This window comes from Semicossyphus pulcher, unplaced genomic scaffold (assembly GCF_022749685.1).
Source record: "Semicossyphus pulcher isolate SPU_LCO1_2020_fin unplaced genomic scaffold, fSemPul1.0.p SCAF_13, whole genome shotgun sequence".
NCBI classification, from domain to species: Eukaryota; Metazoa; Chordata; class Actinopteri; order Labriformes; family Labridae; genus Semicossyphus; species Semicossyphus pulcher.
In genome coordinates, this window is record NW_027211637.1 from 8,569,553 (window position 1) to 8,590,337 (window position 20,785).

The 20,785-nt window shown below is 41.3% G+C and overlaps 1 protein-coding gene across 1 annotated transcript; it reads right to left on the reverse strand.

Moving 5' to 3' along the window:
* Nucleotides 1-2,919: 2,919 nt before the first annotated feature.
* Nucleotides 2,920-17,773, reverse strand: sema3b (sema domain, immunoglobulin domain (Ig), short basic domain, secreted, (semaphorin) 3B). Its single transcript, XM_069659497.1, has 14 exons — nucleotides 17,702-17,773; nucleotides 17,229-17,322; nucleotides 16,933-17,052; nucleotides 16,662-16,804; nucleotides 16,310-16,424; nucleotides 14,700-14,769; nucleotides 14,420-14,564; nucleotides 11,118-11,337; nucleotides 10,529-10,620; nucleotides 10,365-10,406; nucleotides 8,839-8,996; nucleotides 8,651-8,706; nucleotides 7,470-7,609; nucleotides 2,920-7,124 (listed from the first exon to the last, which is right to left on the reverse strand). Exons 1-14 carry the CDS (start codon nucleotides 17,705-17,707, stop codon nucleotides 6,612-6,614), a joined length of 1,914 nt encoding a protein of 637 aa, XP_069515598.1. The 5' UTR covers nucleotides 17,708-17,773; the 3' UTR covers nucleotides 2,920-6,611.
* Between the last annotated feature and the right edge of the window lie 3,012 nt (nucleotides 17,774-20,785).

Here is a 20,785-nt window from a genome sequence, read left to right on the forward strand (position 1 = left end):
ACCCGTTAGTTAGTGAAACCTACGGTATAATAGATATTGATGATTGATTTATTAGTTTACATCAACAAGAATTAGCCTGCAAACTTCAGGGAAAATGAAGGCCAACATAAACAAAACAATTCTTTCTGAGAGTTAATTGAGCTAACCTGTGAAAGGAAACAAAATATGATCAATTAAATCCCTAACTGACAAAAAGAGGAGAAAACGAGGTTAAACAAACTGGCAATTCCCCCTTCTTCTTATAACAGATTATTAGGGAGATAGGACTTTCCCCCTGCTCTTTGATGCCATCTTGGTGTTTATAAAGGGGCTGTACCTCTGACACAGCCTATCACCTACCAGAGCTGGATGTCAATCCTCCAATCATTTCCTGGGATTGGCACACACGTGTATTTACACTGAAAAGAAAAGAGAAAATACACACACGCATCTGACACAGACAGTTTGGGCTAAATCAACAGCGTAAATGGCACATTACAACCACAGTCGTAACACCAGGCTTTCTGTTGTACCTCCCAGCTATAGCACTTCAGTCATTTTTGTAAATTTTACCTTTGAACTGTATAACGAACTTTAATAATTAAACCTTCTTAAACTCACCATCTGTATCTGAACTCTCCGTCTTCACCACTCTGGTCAAGTCTATTTTGGGGGAGAAGAGGTCAGAAGTATTATACAGTGAAGGAAACGAGTATTCTCACATTACATTATTGATGATTGATACATGAGAGCAGCTTCTGACTTTAAAATATCACCAGAAAGGATATTTTTCATCAGTGGGCCATAGGTTCAATCACCGCTGTGTTACCGCTGTGCTCATTAAGTGTTAGTGACTTAACAGACATTTATTTAAATGAAAATCTTCAAGATTATTACTTTCAAGTCAACTCAATTTTATTCATATGGCGCAAAAAAAAAAAATCTCATGACACTTTACATACAGAGCACAACTATGGTAATCTAAAACGACAATGAATTCATGAAATGTCCTCAGTTTAAAATAAAAAAACAATCTTCATAAAAGAAGAAGTAAAAGAACACAGAAACACACACACACACCCCGAACGGCAACTGGTACCCTTTAAAATCAGCATACGGAAATGAGCCCTCAATTGGGACCCCACGGACCCTCGCAGACCCATTTTAACACACGCACACACTCATACGAACAGAAAAGCTGAAGGCCATTGAAAACACTGGGGAACTAATGGGTTGCCAGTTTGAGTAATATGGACCCAATTTAATTTCGTGTTTATGACTGGTGACCACGTGTGCGTCACTGATGACTTTGACATATGTGAATGTTTTTCATGTGCTAAGGAATGCAAGTGGCCTCACTTATTTGTGTGTGTGTGTGTGTGTGTGTCGTGTTGCATGTTCCTGTGTGGATCTCTGTTCCCAGCGCTGACAGGCAGCTCATGATGATGTTAGCATGAGGAATGTGGGTCTTAATGTCAAAGATGGAGACACTGATATACAAGGGAGATGGGGGGTAGGAGGTTATTGGTTAGAGTGAGTGGATGTATAGGACCCCATTAAATATAGCTGTGCTGTATATGCCAGTGTGCTGCACGGAGACATATGGATTTATTTATGTGTATTTTTTAACAGTTTTTATACCGTCTTAATTTCCTGCCTCAGCATTTTCCATTCTTAAACAATCCAACTCTGACTCTTAAGAAGGAGAAAAAGACACTTACACAACAGAGGAAATGTGACATTGACATTTGAGCTTGTGAAAATTGTTAGCCAAACCAAATGTGTGGGCATTTATCTGTGACATGTGAATATTCTCTCATACGATACATGGATACATTTTTAATGGGAAGACTGCAGGCGGTGGCGGTGAAAAGGCGTTTTCCTTACCTATTTATTGGGATGTATGTATGTCCCTTCATAAGCAGGTTTTTTAATTAGATAATACATACATAACATACTTATTATCTTTTTGTAGAAGAGGACATGCAAAGAGAATAAATTATCAAATAAAATGGCAAGACACAAAATAACTTATTGCACTCTGTAACACTAACAAGGTGATGTGCATTGCATTTAAGCATAAGACAGAGTAAAGACATTGATGGAGGTACATCTCTGTGTTAGTTTCTTTCACCACGAGCAGGTGCACGGTAAAAGAGATGGTTAAAGGTCAGTCACTGGCCTCTGTAGTAGTTACAGTAACCAGCAGCTTGCTGTGGGTGTATTTGTTGAGCTTTCTTGTTCAGTTTGGGAAGCTCGATTTCTTGGGGTGTGTGTAGCACTATTTTAACCCTTTGATGCACAACAAGGGTCAAAAGTTTTTATTTTCTATATCTTTGCGATAAATGTATTTCATCATTCAGTATTCCAGGTATTCCTCAATTAACTTGTTTTTGATCATCACAAATCCTTATTTCGATTTTTCCTTTCTTACTTTATGAACAAACATAGTTGTTGTATTACATGAAGTTTACACACATGGGTAAAAAATGACCCATATGTGTTCACTATAGAATTACACAGTAATAAGACACATTGTACAATAAAAGTTTTTTTCACTGAGACTTCTCATGCTTGATGGACTGTACATTAAAGCGTGGCTGCCACCTTGTGGTCATAAGACAACGTGACATCATTTAGAATCCAGAACCAGGATAAAGTAGATTAAAACTTATTTAAACCAAATCAAACAAAAGCCCCTGAATGAACCAATCTATTTTCACCATTCAGGTATTTTTTGTGAGTAATGGACTTAATTATGTTAACTCTCAGAGGCACATCCTCACATTGTCATGACCATCTTTATCCTTTTATAAATGTTGGACTGTCATGACGCTGAAAATATGACCAATAATTATTAATAAGTAATAGAATTTCATGATAGTAACTTCTGTTATATTAAATAACACATCAGCAATTTCATTTTAAAGTAACTGCATATTTTTATTGTGTTAATCAAAAACAATCTGACATGACATTTCACAAAGACCTCTGGGAGAATTACAGTGCACCATGTTAACTTTGGCCTTCGACCTTTGAACTTTCACCTACAGACCGCTCTACACACACGCCACTGTTCCTTTGCCATTATATACAAAGCTCTGCTTTCCCCCAAAACTCACTCACACACACCACAAGCACACATTTCTTTCTCGCTTACACAAACATACACAAGCCTCTCCTCGGAGCTGGCATACAGGGGTGCGTCACATGGCATGGGATACAACAGGAGTGTTGATTGGAGGGCTGTGTGAACAAGAAAAACTCTAATTGGACACTGGGTTCAGAGGAAGCTTTCCCATTGGCTGTAATGTCCAGACAATGTTGAGGATGAGTCCTTTTCAGCAGAACATGAACAACACAGATGTAAATCTACATTTATAAGAAAAATAAAAATCCACCACAACAACATATCAGCTTATCTTTGCACATAAATACATAGGAATAATAATAATATTCAACATTGTGCTTTCTTTCTCTCGCTCTTTCTCGCCACCGCACCATTGTCAAACGCTTTAACCACTAACATTGGTCATGCAATTTCAAAAGAGCACAAAACAACAGCTGGTTTAAGAGGGGGACTCAGGCAACTTTGACATCACTACCAATGTAAAAAAAAAAAAAGAAAATCTCTGTATGTAAGTACACAACTATTGAGTTTAATCTTAGTTTAGTTAAGACTGTGGTTTAAATGCAGCTAGAGCAATGTGTAGACAGGGATCACCTTCCTACATCGAAACTCTTTTCTTGATTCATTTGGGCCGTCAATCCTGGATGTGGTGTCAAAATGCAGAGTATCCCTTTTATAGGTGTCAGTCAGTCAGTCAGTTCAGTTCGGTTTAAAGAGTTAATTACATCTCTAGAAAGAAGGTATATAAATAACAACGACAATGATTCCATACATCTAAAATCCACTTACAGACCTAGTTTGTGCTGCCGCCTGTTCACAGGCCCAAACCAGATGTAGTACTGAAAGTCTCTTTAAAACCATGACACTTGTGATACATTTGTTTAGACACAAATAAGACCATCATAAAAATCATATGTTTTCATGAATGCAAAATATGAATGCATGTTTTATCTTACAATGCTGGTTGCTTTCTCTCACGTGGATAGGCGTTGATATAATGAAGAATCGTACCACAGATCGGCTCTTCGTCTGAGCCTGTACACACAATAGACACTAGGGGGCAGGCTTCACACTCAATGGTAGCACAGACGACCAACAGACAACGTTTCTTTACATATAATACACAGAGAGAGATCACACTAAAGACAGAGAAGGAAGACCTCATCGTACTAAATGTCCATTAGGCAGAGATGACATCGTTAAGCAGCAAAAAGTCAATGATTTGAATGACTGTGACACTACGTTGAAAAGTGAACGCAACAGTGTGTGAAGTCAGGTGGAAGTTTTTTTCTTTGTTTTTTTGAATAGTGAGATGAATTGTGGGAGGCGCAGAAGGGCAGCTTTCTGTGCATTGTACCGTGCTGGATGAGGAGCCAGCGACTCGCTCATTTAATATTATTTGCATATATTTATTTATCACAAACAACATATGCAAGAACAGTGTAAAAGAGCAAGGAGTAGACGTACCACTTAGAATACAAAACAATGATAAAACTCATAAATATCATGCTGCACTGTAGCCCAGCAACAAGGGTTGTCATACTAGCAATACTCTAGGGTCTAGAAAGATCTTTCCCCTTCCTCCTTATTTTTATGCTTCCTACCCAACTACCATGTTAATGACTTCTCCGTAATATAAATGCACAAACATTGAATACAGCCCAACAAACTATTTGTGTTAAAGGAGAAGTTCGGTATTTTTAAACCTGGGCCCTATTTGTGAAAATTTGTGTGTCAAAATGATTCATAGGAACAAAAACTTTTGGAATCGGTCCAGTAGGTTTAATCCGCCATAGCAATGGCTGACTGGGGAAAATGTGCCCAATCAAAGACGTGCTTGTTTTTGCCACTGACAGGCTCAGATTGTTACCCCAGGTGTCCGACAACATTAAGGAAATAATCCCTACCAAGCTCGTCCTTTTTTTTAAAGAGCAAGATCTTTTTTGTGTAACCAAAAACAGAAGTCTCGCTCAAGGAGAAGTCTCACTCAGAGAGGATTTGTTTACCTAGAGGACTGCCAGCAAGAATATATTTAAAAAGTAACAATCTGAGCCTGTCAGCGGCAAAAACAAGCACTTTTAGTGGACATACTTTGATGGACAGGAGGTTATTGGTTGAGTGAGTGGTCGTATAGGAACTCATAAATATAGCTGTCAGTCATTGCGACCGTATTGCGGCTACTGGACCGATTCCAAAGGTTTTTGTTCCAATGAGTCATTTCGACACACAAATTTGTACAGATAGGGCCCAGGTTTAAAAATACCAAACTTCTCCTTTAAGATATCTCACAACAAATATATGTTTAGATAAAATCCAGGTCTTATTTGGGCTTTTCTTTGCATTCAGAGATTTTGTACTTAGGTTTTGTCAGTGTAGTGTAAACATCTCATCTTTCTGTCACATCATGGAATGCCAGTAGCCCCCATCCCCCCATCCCTTAGTGGTTTGGACCATTGAAGCAATATATTCATATCTGCTCAGATACGACTGCTCTCTAACCATGACTGCATTGCGTGTTTTATTTTGCTGCAACATGCCTCAATATGCCTAAGGAAACCTAACAAACCTACTATATAATATAACCAGTTCTGCAACATGCTGATCTGTTCCACAGGCTGCCCCACGCTGCTGGCATCTCTACCTCCTCTGCGACTGCATTGTGTAAAACGCTCAGACGGACCAGGTGAAGAGTGAGGTTACTGGAAAGATGTGCAACAGCAGCAACACAGGAAGTTGATTCATTCACGTAGTTATTCAGAAATAATGTTTCTCTGCATGCTCCTTTAATTGCACATTCATCGTTAGATGTGATTCCAGTCCGACACCATTGCTTTCCAGTATAATCCAGTTGTCACATTCCGCCATTTCTTCCCATTGTGTGGAGAAAGTCCGCCATCTTTATACATCGGTATGAAACCTTCAGGTAAGAAAAGCTGTGAAGAGAGTTCATCCACAAAACTTTGGGGCTGTTTAAGTTTCGAGTGGTGTAGTCCAGAGAGAAGGTGTTCATACTGTGAGCCACTATACACATCTTAAATGTGTTGGTGGCATGAAGTAGGCAAACTTTGATACCTAGCAAAAGATGTGGGAATCCTGTGCTGTGAACACACCTTCCATATACAGTCAGTGGCATAGAGAATGACAGGTAAGTGTAAGTTTATGCCCACATGTACAGTACCTGCTTGTACACTCGACTACGCTAGTGGAACAGTGTAAAGGGATCGTGCAGAATCAATTTGGGCAGTAAGGCAGCACATGCAGGGGCTGGCCAGTGGTACAAGGACTGGGGATCGGGGCACAATATAGTGGAAGCATCCATAGATAAATATACACAATAGAGGAGGTGCTGTATGTGTGTCTGTATGTGTTTTTATGTGCGTGGGTGTATCTGTATGTGTGAACACCTCCAGGAGTTCTTGGTCTTTCACTTTCTTTCAATCACTCTCCTCCTTTCACCTCGTATCAGTCATTCTTTTCTCCCTCTAACTCTCTCTCTTTGTTGTTACTCTCCTGCGCTGCGAGGCGCCCGAGGGTTCGGTTTCCCATCATGGGTCCGACGGTTTCTCCCCTTCCTTATCTCCTGAAGATGCTTCCACTTCTTATTAGCTGGGCGAACAGCAGGGCCCAGAGGCGGGACTTCCTTCCCTTGAGCAGGAAAGCTTTTATCCACTTGGCCAGCCTCTGCGTTCTTGCGTGCCCAAACTTGCTCACAAATCTGGTCGACGGTGCTCAGGTTAGGGTGGTCCACCAACTGCATAAAATCCCGGTACCAAAGCTTTTGATTGGTCATTGGTGGGCCACCTCCGCTGCGGGGGTCTAATCGGACAGGGGCGTCTGAGGGTAGATTGGAGACTGAGGAGGATGTTGAAGGTACGACTTCTAAGGTGATGCCCAGTAAGGTTTGGGTGAAGCCGTGTTCCATGGCGTGGCATTGGTAGACGCCAATATCTCTCTTTAGGACACGGCGAATCAGAAGTCCTCTGTCTGTCTGGAGGACGCGGTCATCAAGACGCACCTGGAGAATGGAAGGCAAATCTTTGTTGAATTGTACAAGTATGTGTCTTTGTACCAATGTCTTAAAGTTCATGTACATTTATATAAATGATTTTGACACTAATTAAATGGAAAAGCTACGAGAACGGAAAATAAGTAATTGCTTTAACAGTTTCTCTGTTGGCTTAGTTTAACCTGAAACAGGTACTGAAGACTGTTATTCTTTTTTTCCTGGCTTGTTGGTGAGGATTATTAATGGCTGTGTTATGGAGTAATGTCTTTACAATTCCTTCACAGATACACACTTCATTGAGGACAAATTACTTGTCAAATCTAAGGTATAACCTCTCTACTTTCCAACACTCACCTCTTCCCTTGGGTTCTGTGGATGTTTCTGGAAGGTCCACGTGACTCTGGCCTGAAGGGATTTTGGGATACACTCCAAGAAAGTGCTGCTTCCCTCAACTCCGTACAGCTTTCTCTCTGCAGCACGATACTTGTGGTGGTCTGCAGGGGGCGGCAGAGACAAAGACATTAAAGGCCCGCTATTACTAAGGGCATTTGTGCAGTAATGACGAGCCAACAAAACGAAACAGGGCAAGCCAGGACAGGTCAGAACAATGCAGAAAGGGTCAGGACTGACCAAGAAAGGACAGAATGATATGGGACAGAAAACACAGCTTACTTTGAAACTTTTTCTCTGATCTATAAATGATTTAAATTGTTACCATTGTGGTTAGTTTTTGCATCCAACAACATAGTAATCACATTTGAGTCCTAGTCAACTCTGATTAATGGTATCCACCATTAGGCTGCCGATGGGAAAGTTCACAATGAAGTTTAAAGTGATCATAACTTCAGGGGCTTGACTGATCGATTGACAGGGACTCTTATGATTCTAGGAGTAGTTAGACATGTACGTTGCTTATATGAGTCATGACAAAGGATCCGTGTCTATGGCCCATGTCGTAACCTTAGCCTGCAGTGGGAGTACATGTTCTGAAAAGATTTGCAGGAATATATCCAACACGAAATGATTAAGTCAGAAAATACATCAATTTCTTCTAGCTCAAAGCACTACTCAAATGATTGGGGAAACAAGGGAGTATAAACTGCCAAGCGGACCCCTGCCGAGCGCTGTGGGGTAATTACACTCATCAGCGACAATTACTCTGGTCTTCATTATTTTTACACAACCCAGCTTGCATGCCACATGATGTGATCGTATTACTCAGCAGCCCCTTCAGTTTGAGCGATTAGCCACTTCAATTATGTGGCTGAAGGACAGATAGCAATAGAATGCGGGTATTGTGGTCTGGGGAGGACAGAGGTTACCAGGGGTGAAGGGTGGAAGGATTTTTTTTTTTGGCACAGGGACAGTGAGATGTCAGATGCCAAGAGTCTTTAAGACGGAGCAGGATCAGAGTGAAGCTTTGTTCTTGTTTATTGAAAATAAACGTTGGTGGGCAGACTACAAAACTGGTCAGCCACATGAGCTTTCATGGGTTCATTTTAACAATCAAGCCAAACAATAGTTTTAAAAAATACCTCCAGAGCACAGGGTGTTGGGGTCTCCGTTCCTCACATCCTGGCGACGGAAACGTCTGTAAGAGTTGTAAAAGAGATACGATAAGGACATGATATTACTTGCAACTACAGTTTGCTTCCTTGTGTTGTCCTTGCTCATTGTCATGTTCAGTCATTTGGTTTGTATCATTACTGTTTGTGTCACAGACCTCTTGGTGTTTGGCAGATAGCGAGTACAGGATGTTCCATCCCAGGCGCAGTATGGGTCCCTGGCCAGGCAGCACTCAGCACAGGCCTTCCCATACACACTGCAGCGGTGAAGAGGAACCTGGGCAATTCCTGTGTTTGAGCCCAGATACAGCTGTTGCTGTGAGGACAGAGTGAAGAAACAAGTCTTAGAAGGGGGTTCAGAACTGTAACAGATTTTTTTCCCCTTGGCCCCATCACAGCTTTAAGGTGAGTACAGTTAGTGTCGCCTAATTTACACTCATACCATAAGCCAAATCAAAAGCAGATACTCTTCGGCCTGACTATATGTACATGTCTGTTCAGGCTTAACTGATGGGCTGGCCCCAATGGGTGCACTACTTTATGTGCCATGGCACTACAATGATGTCACCAGTCATCCCAACTAATCTAGCTTAATCTAACTTGTCTCACATAGTTAGTTCCAATCAGAAAACTTTTCACACCATCCTTGATCCTAGCACACTTCTGAAGTGTCTTTGAATCCTAACCTCACACAAATAGCAGACAGGCCAAATCTGCGGCATTACCCGGCCTATTATCTACATTTCTCTCGTGCTTCCTCATCCTGGCAAGCAACACCACTTACACTTCATTTTATAGCATCACAAGTTAACATTGTACGTACAACACATACTTATCTATCTCACAGTCCCTCACTTTCTCTAACCCACAGTTCTTCCGTTTAACTGGCTGACTCCTCTCCCCCACACTCGACCAACTTAACTCCACAATATACACAACAAAATGTGTTTCTGATCACAACACAAGATCTGGTCTTAGATTATAGTAGCTGTGCAAGCTGTTTTCCTGAATCTACTTGTATTTTTCAGCAGCTGTCTGCCACTGGCTGCTCGACATCATTCCTGCTCCTAAACCCCATATTGTCTTTTTTCTGCATCCAAAAAGCACTCAGCACGTACCCAAGGAAAGGACAAGTTAAGAGGAAACAGAAGCACATCCTAGATTGCCCCTTTCGTTAATCTATTCCACCCTGCCCCTCACCTCATCATCAAAGTTCCACACTTTCTAAACTTATCCCCTGACCCTACTGTGCTGACCTGAGAGATAGTTCCTTCACATCTGGCGGCCTCTCCTTGCCTCTGAATCAAGTCTGCAACCGGCTTCTTCCTGCCAACTGCTGTGGCTTTCCTCCATTTAGACTGTGCTATTCTTAGTCCATCCTCCTGACCTACACCTGCCCTTCACCATTCCCGTAGAAGTGCTGCCTCAGCCTTTAAAACTGCCTTCCTCTTCCCTGCTGAGACTATTTTTCTGTTTTAGTGCAGATGGGAATCATAGTGTGATTTTGAGGAGATAAACATGCATATCAGCTTTGGTTGTAATCCTGATATGATAATACCAATGCAAGGTGATTGTTATTTTTATGACGCTTAAGATGCATATGATGCAAACAATCAATTTTCTCTAAATAAAATTGAACCACAATGTAATTTTTTTCATCGATTTGAAGTAAAAACACACATACCCGTTTGGAGGAGATCTGCATGTCGACAATAGATGACGCATCCTGAAGAGCAGAGAAAGTAAAGTTATTAATAAAGATAATACATACACGGATTGACATGTTTTCTCAATTTGAATAAATTCCAACATTTCTTTAAGAAATTAGCTTTGTGCAAGTTTTCTTACTTTGAAGACCTCCAGCTCCTCCAGTAGAAGTTCCTCCATATTGTTCCAGCTCTCTTTAGGAACATTGATCACCTTTAGTACTGTCCCTTTGTCTGAAAGAAAAGTCGCAGTCCATCATGTCACTTCATGTACCGCATTTTAATATTTCCATGTTTTAAGCTTTAAAGCAGGAACTTTCGGTTTGTGTTGATTTTGGCGCCTCCTGTGGACAAAGCTGTACCTCTTATCTTTGTTGATTTTGTCCTGTACATGCTTAAATTGAGTTTTTTAACAACTCATCCTGCATTCTTAAAAAGTCATATGTATCACTCATTAAAATTTTTGCCCTGGAAAATCAGTCAAAGTCAACAAAGGCAGCGTGCAGTTAATCGCTTTGTCTAACAACTACCCACCCGCCAGCAGTTTCAGGCATTAAAAATAACAATATATAAATAAACAATCTTGTCGCTGATGGTCTGGTTTGATTTTGTAGGTCATATAAAGTAATCAGAATTAATTTCAGTCTGTTTCATGACCATAACCTCAGAGGGGCTTTAAATATAAAGGTATGAAACTTAAAACAAGGTCAAACTGAACATAAGTCATTTACCTGTGCCAATAAACATGACATCATATTGTCCGTCTGCAGCGTTCACTCTGTCCACAGCGATCTGTGTGAAGCTGTAGTCCACGTTAGTCCTGACGAAGATGGGCCGTCTGCTCATTGGGTAGACCGGGTTATACATCAGAGGGTGGTGACGCGCAAACTGGATCACATCATCTGGGAAACCCTTTGTCGACTCAAAACTGCCGAAAGTCTTGCTGGGACACTGATGGAAGCAAATACAGAACAAATGAAATCATTTTCAAGCATAAGTTTCTTGCTTTACAGACTTAAAAGACTAAAATGAGGTACAGAAAATGAAGAGATGAAGCACAAAAAGCCATCAAAGGGGATTCCAAATGGTGCAAGTATGTTGAATCATTGGAAAACTAAGTGTATAACATAATTCCAACTGAAACCATTTTGCTCTGGGAATGTATGAACATGCATTTTTCAGATTGACAAAATGATATCACCACGACCCAGAAATTAGAAGTACTAAGGTCCTAATGGATTTGTTATAGCTTTGCAGAACAGTTCAGTTTGCTAATTTTCAACCTCAGTCCTATCATGCTATTATGGGGAGCTGATGCCATTATGGTAGTAAAAAAAATGCAATTTCGCTCTGTGCCTTTTTATCTGCTTCTCCAATGGGCCCTGGAAAACCTCCACCAGATGACGCGTTTTACGTAGTCAGGGAGCTCGCTAAACTACACTTCCTCAATCTAACGCCCGCCTCCGAAGCCATGTCTCATTCAAAATCGTCAGGTTTGTCATGTCCTTGACTGGAAAATTGTAGTATTTCACTCCGGCATCTCTCGCTGTGCCTGGGTGTTGTAGGAATGTAGAATGGGCGAACAACTTTCTCCACAGCTATAGCACCAATTTCAAATATTATTGCTTCTATCGATTACAGAGAACACCAGCTTTGACTGACAGTGGCTTTTTCCGGGGCGAATTGCTCCTTTAAACAATCCATCGTGACTCACACTATATTTGATGAGCATTGGTTTTGTGTTTTCTCTGCATGCAAACTGGTATAAAAGTGGTCAAAGCCACAGTCCATCAGGCCACAGTGACGTGGTTATCGTGTGATGGATCACAGGGACGTGAGAGAGATTTTCTGCAGGTCAGAGTCCAGCCTCCCTCTCTCATTAAAATTCCAGTCTTGGACGTTTTGGAGGAATGCGAATGAAGGAAGATTTCACTCAAATATTCTGTAGCATCCTGCGCTTCTTATAACTTTTAATGGTGTTTACTGTAGATTCAGACTGAGCAAAACTTTTGATCTTGTTTCTGCATTTCAAACTCTGACTCTGCTTTCTGTGCAATTCTGTATAATTCACTTGTGAGCCATATGATTTTCCTGTAATTTGATTAGTTCCGCAATTTTTACAACCCAGCGAGGTGATGATGGCGTGAGAGAGGGTTTACTGTAGGCCAAATACAATTACTATTCTGCAGTAATACAATGGGGATTGTTCTGCCGTGGCAGTAACAGCTGAAGCTCTGCATAACAAATCCTTCTGACGCGACGCTTGTGTGCTTAGCAGAATGTGAGAGCCCCGATAAGCACATATTGATCGGGAGGTTGGTGGAGGATTAAATGAAGTCTAACACTGAGTACTGCAAGTGAATGAAGTGCCTTTAAGTATTATATCACATGGTTGTTATGTGACTTTAATATGTTCAAAAGGATTCATTTTGGGAATTTGTTTTTTTCAAGGGAGCCGGCTCTTATGGCTCCGTTCGGGTCTCGGAAAGGAATGGAGCCATAAGATCCGGGCTGAGAGAGTGGTCAGATCTGCAAACGTGCCCGCACTCTTTTCTCCCTTATCCACACACATGCATATTTAAAATTCCACACTTTTATAATTTAAAAGGAAACAGCAGAATAATGTAGGAAAAATTAATCCACATCATTGATTTGGCAATAATTTATGACACAACTCTGTATGACGACAGAGATGTCAACAAAAAAGCAACATACTTGGCGGAGAGTTATAATGTCGTTCACTGTCGCCACTATGTTTTGGTGACATGACGTGTCCTTCACACCAAAGAGCCGTTAAAAGAATCGGATCGTTCGCGAACGTCACAACACTAATATGGATACCGCTTTGTATTTTTAACAGTTCAGTGCCCCAAATAGAAACCAGGGAGCAAACGCATCCAACTGAAATGTATTAGATGTTTAACATCATGGTATTTCTACATTATTTACTTAAAGTACCTCATTACAAGAAAAGCTCATGCATTAATAATTAGATTAAAGTAAATGCTATGCATTCAAGAGTCGACTTACTTTAGGATCAATAAAAGCCCTAAGTATGAACAGTATATTCATTGTACATCATTATTATGATCATATAATACATTATCATCACTAAGGCATTTACAAGTTGGCAGCAATTAATGTTACAGCTTCTTTTATGACTCAACTGACTGGTGGACTAGCTAGCAGTCAGTTTAGAACTGAAGAAGCCGTTCGGATGAGAGCTGAAACGTCTTCAAGAACTTCAACCAAGTCCAGTTACCTTTTGGATTAAGCTTAGAATTACCATGACCTGGATGACTGAGAACACTTTAATTAGTGTTACATTTAGATCAATACATCTTATTTCAAGTTTTTTTCATTTTAGATTCATCAGCAAATACAAGCCATAGTTACATAAAATTGAGCGTGCAAAAAGTGTACAATGTAAATGAGTCATAAAAGCATTATTTCCCTCCCTCGAGTAAAGGTACCTCAAAATTGTACCTAAGAACAGTCCTGGTGTTCCCTGTAATCGATAGAAGCAACAATATTTGAAATTGGAGCCATAGCTGTGGAGAAAGTTCAAAACAGGTCGGGGTTTCACCCATTCTACATTCCTACAACACCCAACGTGCATTGCGCCCCTCCCTCTGAAAGGAACGGCCCAGCGAGAGACGCTGGAGTGAAATACTACCGTTTTCCAGTCGAGGACATGACAAACCTGACGATGTTGAACGAGACATGACGCCAGAGGTGGGCGTCCTAGACTGAGGAAGTGTAGTTTAACAAGCTCCCTGGCCTCCACCAGATGATACATTTTACGAAGTCTGGTGGAGGTTTTCCAGGGCCCATTGGAGAAGCTGATAGCGTCCTCCAAAGACACAGAGCGAAATTGCATTTTTTTCCCTACCGTAATGGAGTTAGCCATCCCATAATAGCATGATAGGACTGAGGTCGAAAATTGGCAAACTGGCCCTTTAAGGTACTTTTTTACCAGGCTTAGAAACACTTGACACCACTCAGTGGAGGGTTGAGACTGTTATTGACATACCATTCCTGGGCGTGGATAGGGGACTTTTCCCTGGAAGGGGACCCACTGATAGTTGGGCCCCTCTTTGTGAGCGAACGGCCCCAGGAAGGCCCTCCGGATGTCATTCATGGAGTAGAGACACACAGCTGAGCCTTTAAATACACTGCTGCTGGGGGACAGGGGGAGCTGGGTTAGGAACATCAAAACACACACACACACACACACTCGGTCTTTCTATCCTTTTTGTCTTTTGCACACACAGCGACACACGCACACACACACAATATGAATGGACTCTGACCTGGAAGTAGAGAAGACAGTGTACACCAGGGGGTTCTTTCTGTCCCTGGTCTGCAGCAGGAAGACATCGCCTGAGGACGGACACACACACACACACACACACACACACACTCAGGTCAGGTTGTGGGAGTCCAGAGGTTAAAGGTTGAGAGAAAGATAAGCAAAGCCCTACGGTCCTGTTTAACTACTTTGAAGAGACATTTCACTCATAACTGAGGGTCTTGACATGGCGGGCAACCTACTACAGCTTCAAGCTGTGCGTTATAAAATCGATTTCTTAAAGATATAGTCCCAGTTAAACATTTTTTACACTTGTGTGTTTAGAGTGCCACAGAAAAGTTGCATTTCCAAGTGTTTGCCCATAAAAAAGTAAATCTATGAAACCATTAACATGTAATGAGGCATTTGTATAAGTATAAAATGCTATAACTGGTTCAGATCCACACATTTTTACAGCTAGCTCCTTTCTCAGGATTTGACCTCAAGTATAAAAACCCCCAGTCAAGATAAGAGACTCATTGTTCATATGAGGAAATGTGATGGACAGATTTGGCCTCAGGTAGGGTTGGGATGTGGACAGATTTTTCCACCTAGTCCACCTTCTTCATATTACTGCCTGGAGATATATGGTCACAGAGATGAACCAAAAACATCTTGAGAGCTGAAACCGTTGCAGCTGCTGAGCAAACCACATGACTGGAGGGTTTGTGTTTCTCTTTTTGTGAGAAGCGACACTGTCACGTGTTTCTCGCTTTAATCAGAAACTGAGCTTTCTTTTCATAATTCGATGTTTCCGCTAAGTCTTGGCATTGTGCCCAGTCGAGTTCCCTCTAGACTGACCCACATTTTTATGTTTGTATGTATGAATTTATAAGGTATTTGAGCAGTTTTATTTTGAAGTTGTGAGCAGTTATGGGTACAACTCTTGGTTGATCTGGCACCAGACGTTTATGGAGCAGTCCAAGTGCGTCTAGAGTGAAATGAAGTCTTCTTTGTCATAAAATATTTCCTCTTCCACTAATCCAAGCTTTAGAAACACACCCTTGCTTCTGGATCCTGTCTCATGAAAACACTTTATTGCCTTTTGTCATTTGATAAGTCACAAGCGAAAAGCCTGCAACTTAGTCTAAAACCACAGACAAAAAAAACACTGGCTACAGATCAGGCCAGAATCTATTACCAATTAATCTTTCACTCATGCTTTCTCCAAGTCTGCAGGAATGCAGGACTGAATTGTAATCCACAATTGAGGTCAGAAATCCTGGTTCATTTATTGTGCTTTCCTAGACTTTCGCTCCCTCTTGCTCCCAAAGAATGTGCTTCTAGGTAAAGATCCAACTGACAAAGCAAGGTTAGAAAATTATGCCAAATTTCAACAGTTTGTTTTCCTTTTTCTAACTTCTGAAAGATTGGATCATTTGTAACGTTGCACATTAGGTCACCAGTTGGAGAAAGGTAAAAGGTTGTCTGTCTTCAAGCTCAAAAACACACACACAATGACTTAATGATACTTTGAGATTTGATATCTCAAAGCCTTTAAGTCAAACATCACTTATGTAACATCAGACCTGACATAAGGCGAGTCATAAATGAGCGAATGAGTGAACTTACGCAGCTCGTCAAAGTACGTGTCGCTGCCATCGGCTCCTGGTACAGAGCAGATCAGACGGGTCTTGAGGAACGTCGTCCACTTGTTCACCAGACTTCTCTGACCGCCCATGTCGTTCTGATTTAAGACCAAACAGTACAGAGTCACTTCACAGGATATTACATTTTAATCTATTAAGTGTGAAAGAATGCAGCATCCAACTAGCTTACAATTTAAAAAAAAAAACAGAATATGAACAAATATTTTGACAGATTTTGTCGAGTAGCCATATCGATTGGGCGTAGTTCAGACTGTGTTTTTGTCACACCCACTTGATTAAAACTACTGGACTTAGAAGAGGAAACAATCTCTTACCCTGCAGAGTTGTCCGATGCGGGAGTAAGTGGACTTTCCCAGCCCCTGAGCCTCGACCGCCGTCTCCCGGAAGAAGAAAAATACCTTGTCATCATCAGGGTTTTCACTTTCTGGGACCCAAAAGGAACCAACAAACTTTGGTTCTGTTAGACACAAAGAGGAACAATGTCAGTTACAGTGGTTCTTCTTCTGTTCCAATCACAACCACATTGAGGTCATGATGTACAAGTAAACAAATAAAAATAATGCTCAAGATGACACACAAACAGACCATTGAGCCAGCGTGAGTCATGCTGTTCGGTGCGGATGGAGGGGCGTTTCCCCAGGCTTCTAAAGATGGTGAAGTCTCGTCCCATCAAGTCTGTTGCTACGCCTGCATAGAGCTCATCACCTACAAAAAAACATGAATCACTTAGTCATAAGTCTAAGTAAGTTGTGGCACAAAACATGAAGACAACAGTAACATATTTCTGATGTTTGAGGCAGCATCAGTCCAATTTTGGAACGGGCCACATGGGATTGATTTAAGACTTGTCAATGGATGTGAATGTGTAGGAGTTTAATTACCGACGAGTACGGATGCAGCATTGTGACGAGGATCATAAGGACTCTTTCCTTTCCCGTCCTCCACCTTAGAGGGGTCAATCCTGAACACGTGGTCCTGATGGAGAGAGAGGACAGAGAGAAAAGGATTCACGGCTTGATCACTTTCTTTTTCTTTTGTCAACTTTTGAAACCAGCATCACAAGTTAAACATGATGGATTGATCTGCTATCTATGTCCAGCTTCAGTCTAGTCTCAAGTTTGTCTTGGGTCTATTTTATACTGCTTAGGTTTCCAGTCATGAGCATCATCCACATAAATATGAATATGAAATATATACTGTGGATGAAATTGATTCATGTGCTATTTTAAGCATCTCTATACCCTCAAGCCTGTTAATTATTTTCTTAACCTTGGTCCTATGATGCACTTTAACAAGGGGAAATAACAATGTAATACTGCAGTGATTGTATTGGTTTTCTTTGTGTATTCCTCACCTCCATCCTGTGTCCCACCTCCACGAAGGCACAGGTCGGGTGGAAGGCCCCGGTCCCGCAGGCGTAGAGGTGCGTGCGGTTAAAGTGGTGCACGATCTTCACATAGTTCACACAGTCGGACTGAAAGAGACACAAGCAGATCCAAAGTTTCAGAATGAATAGCAATCTGAAGGGCAGGCGTTAGGGGATACAAAAAGATGAGAAGGTTGTTAATCTGAATATATGATGGACACGTTGCCTCAGAGCATTATACAACAGCATGGACAACATTCTGAATATTTGACTTTTTTTATCCAAAAAGTTTGGATTCAAATACACTAAAGTATATTTTTAGGATTTCCCACAAAGCTTCCAGACAGGATGCTGTGGGTGTGACCTGTTTGCTGCAGTCCGGTTCAAAACAAATCAACTTGATAACACAAGAAAAAAAAAAAAAACACTAACACATTGAATCCAAGATCGACCAAAGCTTGGACACTTTCCCTCTTTTGGTTTAGTGATGAACATTCCTCACATAACTCCTCTCACCCTGTCTGCCTGTGACAACACTGTGGAGTCCCCAGCTCCACCTCCAACACACTGTTGTGACAGCCTTTGTGTCCTTTGTGCTGTGTGTGTGTGTGTGTGTGTGTGTGTGTACTAAGGATAACATGGCCATGTGAACTTTCATATGAACACACCCAGCATGGGAAAGTGCACTGCTAAATTATGTAATGTTCATAATGTTAACTAAATACAATCTAATCCATCCAAATCTTGTTACCTTCTATACCCTCTATAAACGTGATGATGTGGGCTCATCATTGTGATGATATGATATTCATTGTGATAGGTGAACATTTGGATATGGTAACCATTGTAAAGTCAAATATAAAATAGCCACTCTCCACTCCTGAGCTGTGTGTTATTCTCAATGTTAGTTTGACACATTAGTTGGCACGTTCACACTGAACGCAAAGAGAATATTCGCCTCACGTTACTCGCGCAAGTTTGACCGCGGGATCAAAATATTCGCCCTTCGCTTCCAGAATGGAGGACAAGAAGCGGGGCTTATCTCCATCAGGAGAATCTTGATGTTGATAGGATTTCGCTACACCTCGTGACGTGAATTTCGCCAAGGAAGTTAAATTTTTGCAACTCATGCAAATTCACGTCGCGATCATTCTCGCCGCCCGACACAAATTTGCGTCTACTCACATCATTGCATTGACTTTGTATGGAATCTGGCCGCAGATTCGCGTCTATTCGCGTTCGGTGTGAACGCACAGTAAGACAAAACGTTTTAACTGCAACATTGTGAAGATATTTTCAGGAGTTAATGAGGCCTGGGATGTCAGAACGCCTTTTATAAAACATTTGCTCAGTGTTACATAAAAATAAAGGTGTAAACATGCTTACTGCAACATTCTGAGGATTTTTTCAGGATGCTAGTACAGCCTGAGCTATCAGAACGTGATTTATAAAACGTTCCTGAAATGTGATTTGAACATTCTCACTGCAACTTTCTGAAAATGTTTTCAGAGAACGTTCTCCTACTGTTAAAAGGAACATTCTCAGAACGTTCTTAGAACAAAACATTTCTAGCTGGGTCGACAAGAAGATCGACACCACTCTCAAATATACATCTGTTCCATAAGCCAAGAAGCTACAGCTTGCTAAGGCGGACCCTGCATAACCTGTGCTAAAACCATTTTTAATTCACAGTCATTTGTACACGGTTGCAGTCTTTATCTACAGCTAAGCTAGCTATCTGGAGGCTGTAGCATTTAGCGTGTAGTTATGGAACTGTATAGCTTTCTCTACACTAAAGCAGTGTGAAAGTCTCTCCCAAAATGTAAAACTATAATGACAACACGCTGACTCAGACTTTTTCCCCCCTTGTCTTTATCAGCAAGCTGTAGCGGAGGATTCTAACCACAAACACAATCACTTCTTTCAACAGACCACTCATCCCTTTCTCTTTCCTCCCTCCTCTTTTTCTCTTGACCGCAGTTTATTGACCCTCAGTCACATCTGTCCATCTCAGAGTCAGGTTACAGTAAGCACATCTCAGGAGACTGCTGGGGCAATTATTGACTGTACACTAACAGACTGGATGGTACACGCTCCATTTCTCGACAGAACCCTGAGCTAAAAAAAACTGAGTTTGAGGTGATTGGCTCTTTTCCCAACAACCTCTCTATGTAGCGAGAACATAGACACCATCATTGCTACCATATTTATCAGTGATCTTAAGGCTCAGAGTTTTATAGAATATGGTGTGCTCATACGATGCTTGGAAATGTCTGTGATGTCATTACTAAACTCAAAACTTCCCCCCCAAAAACGTCTCTAATCAATTCAATTTTGTCTGCTTTATACACTGTAAACACAGACTAGCCCTCACTTCTAATTCAACTATCCCTCCCTTTCTGTCTTGTCTGCTTTTCCCCAGACGGGCCACTGTAACATCTGTCTGTCGATCAGGTTACACACAGTGTCTGACCCTCGGGGGCCTCTGGAGAAAGGCTTTATAAAGACATGGATCGGACTGCTAGCTGCAGACTGCGGTAATGAAGAATTACCTTGTGTGCAAAGTCTGCACACATCCCTCCTGATTTAATTTACGAATCTAGTTTCTATTTTCAAGTGAACTTAAGTACGTTCATGCCTGAATGACTGGAACAGCACTTTATTTGGCTTTCGTCTTAAGCTTCCAATTTGGTCCTAAATGGTGAAACTGTTTCAGCTTCATCTTGAGTGTTTGAGGCCACGTCAACGCGTACACGGGTATTTTTCAAAACTTAGCATTTCGGCCTTTCGGCCACACAAACATCATTTTAGGTCAATGAAAAAACTGATCTTTTGTAAAACTTCGGCCATGGTGAAGACTTTTAGAAACTCCTTTTCCGCAGAGACGGGGTAAACTGTGTTTTTGGCCTGTGACATCAGGCTGCGCGCCATTATCTCCATGGTGACGCGTCACTAATGAGGCGACATTCCTTGTATAATGACGGACGTGACAAAAACTGTGATGCTTAACAGGACTGTTCACATGTTTACACATATATGTACGGTTACTTGTCTACTGTATTGAGGAACAAA

What these genes read in the sequence shown, in the direction of transcription:
- sema3b (XM_069659497.1), bottom strand. An exon ending in TGACTCACGCTGGCTCAATG is followed by an intron (nt 16,805 to 16,932) that starts GTCTGTTTGTGT and finishes TGTGTCTAACAG; the next exon opens with AACCAAAGTTTGTTGGTTCC. An exon ending in CCTATCCACGCCCAGGAATG is followed by an intron (nt 11,338 to 14,419) that starts GTATGTCAATAA and finishes TGCTTCCATCAG; the next exon opens with TGTCCCAGCAAGACTTTCGG.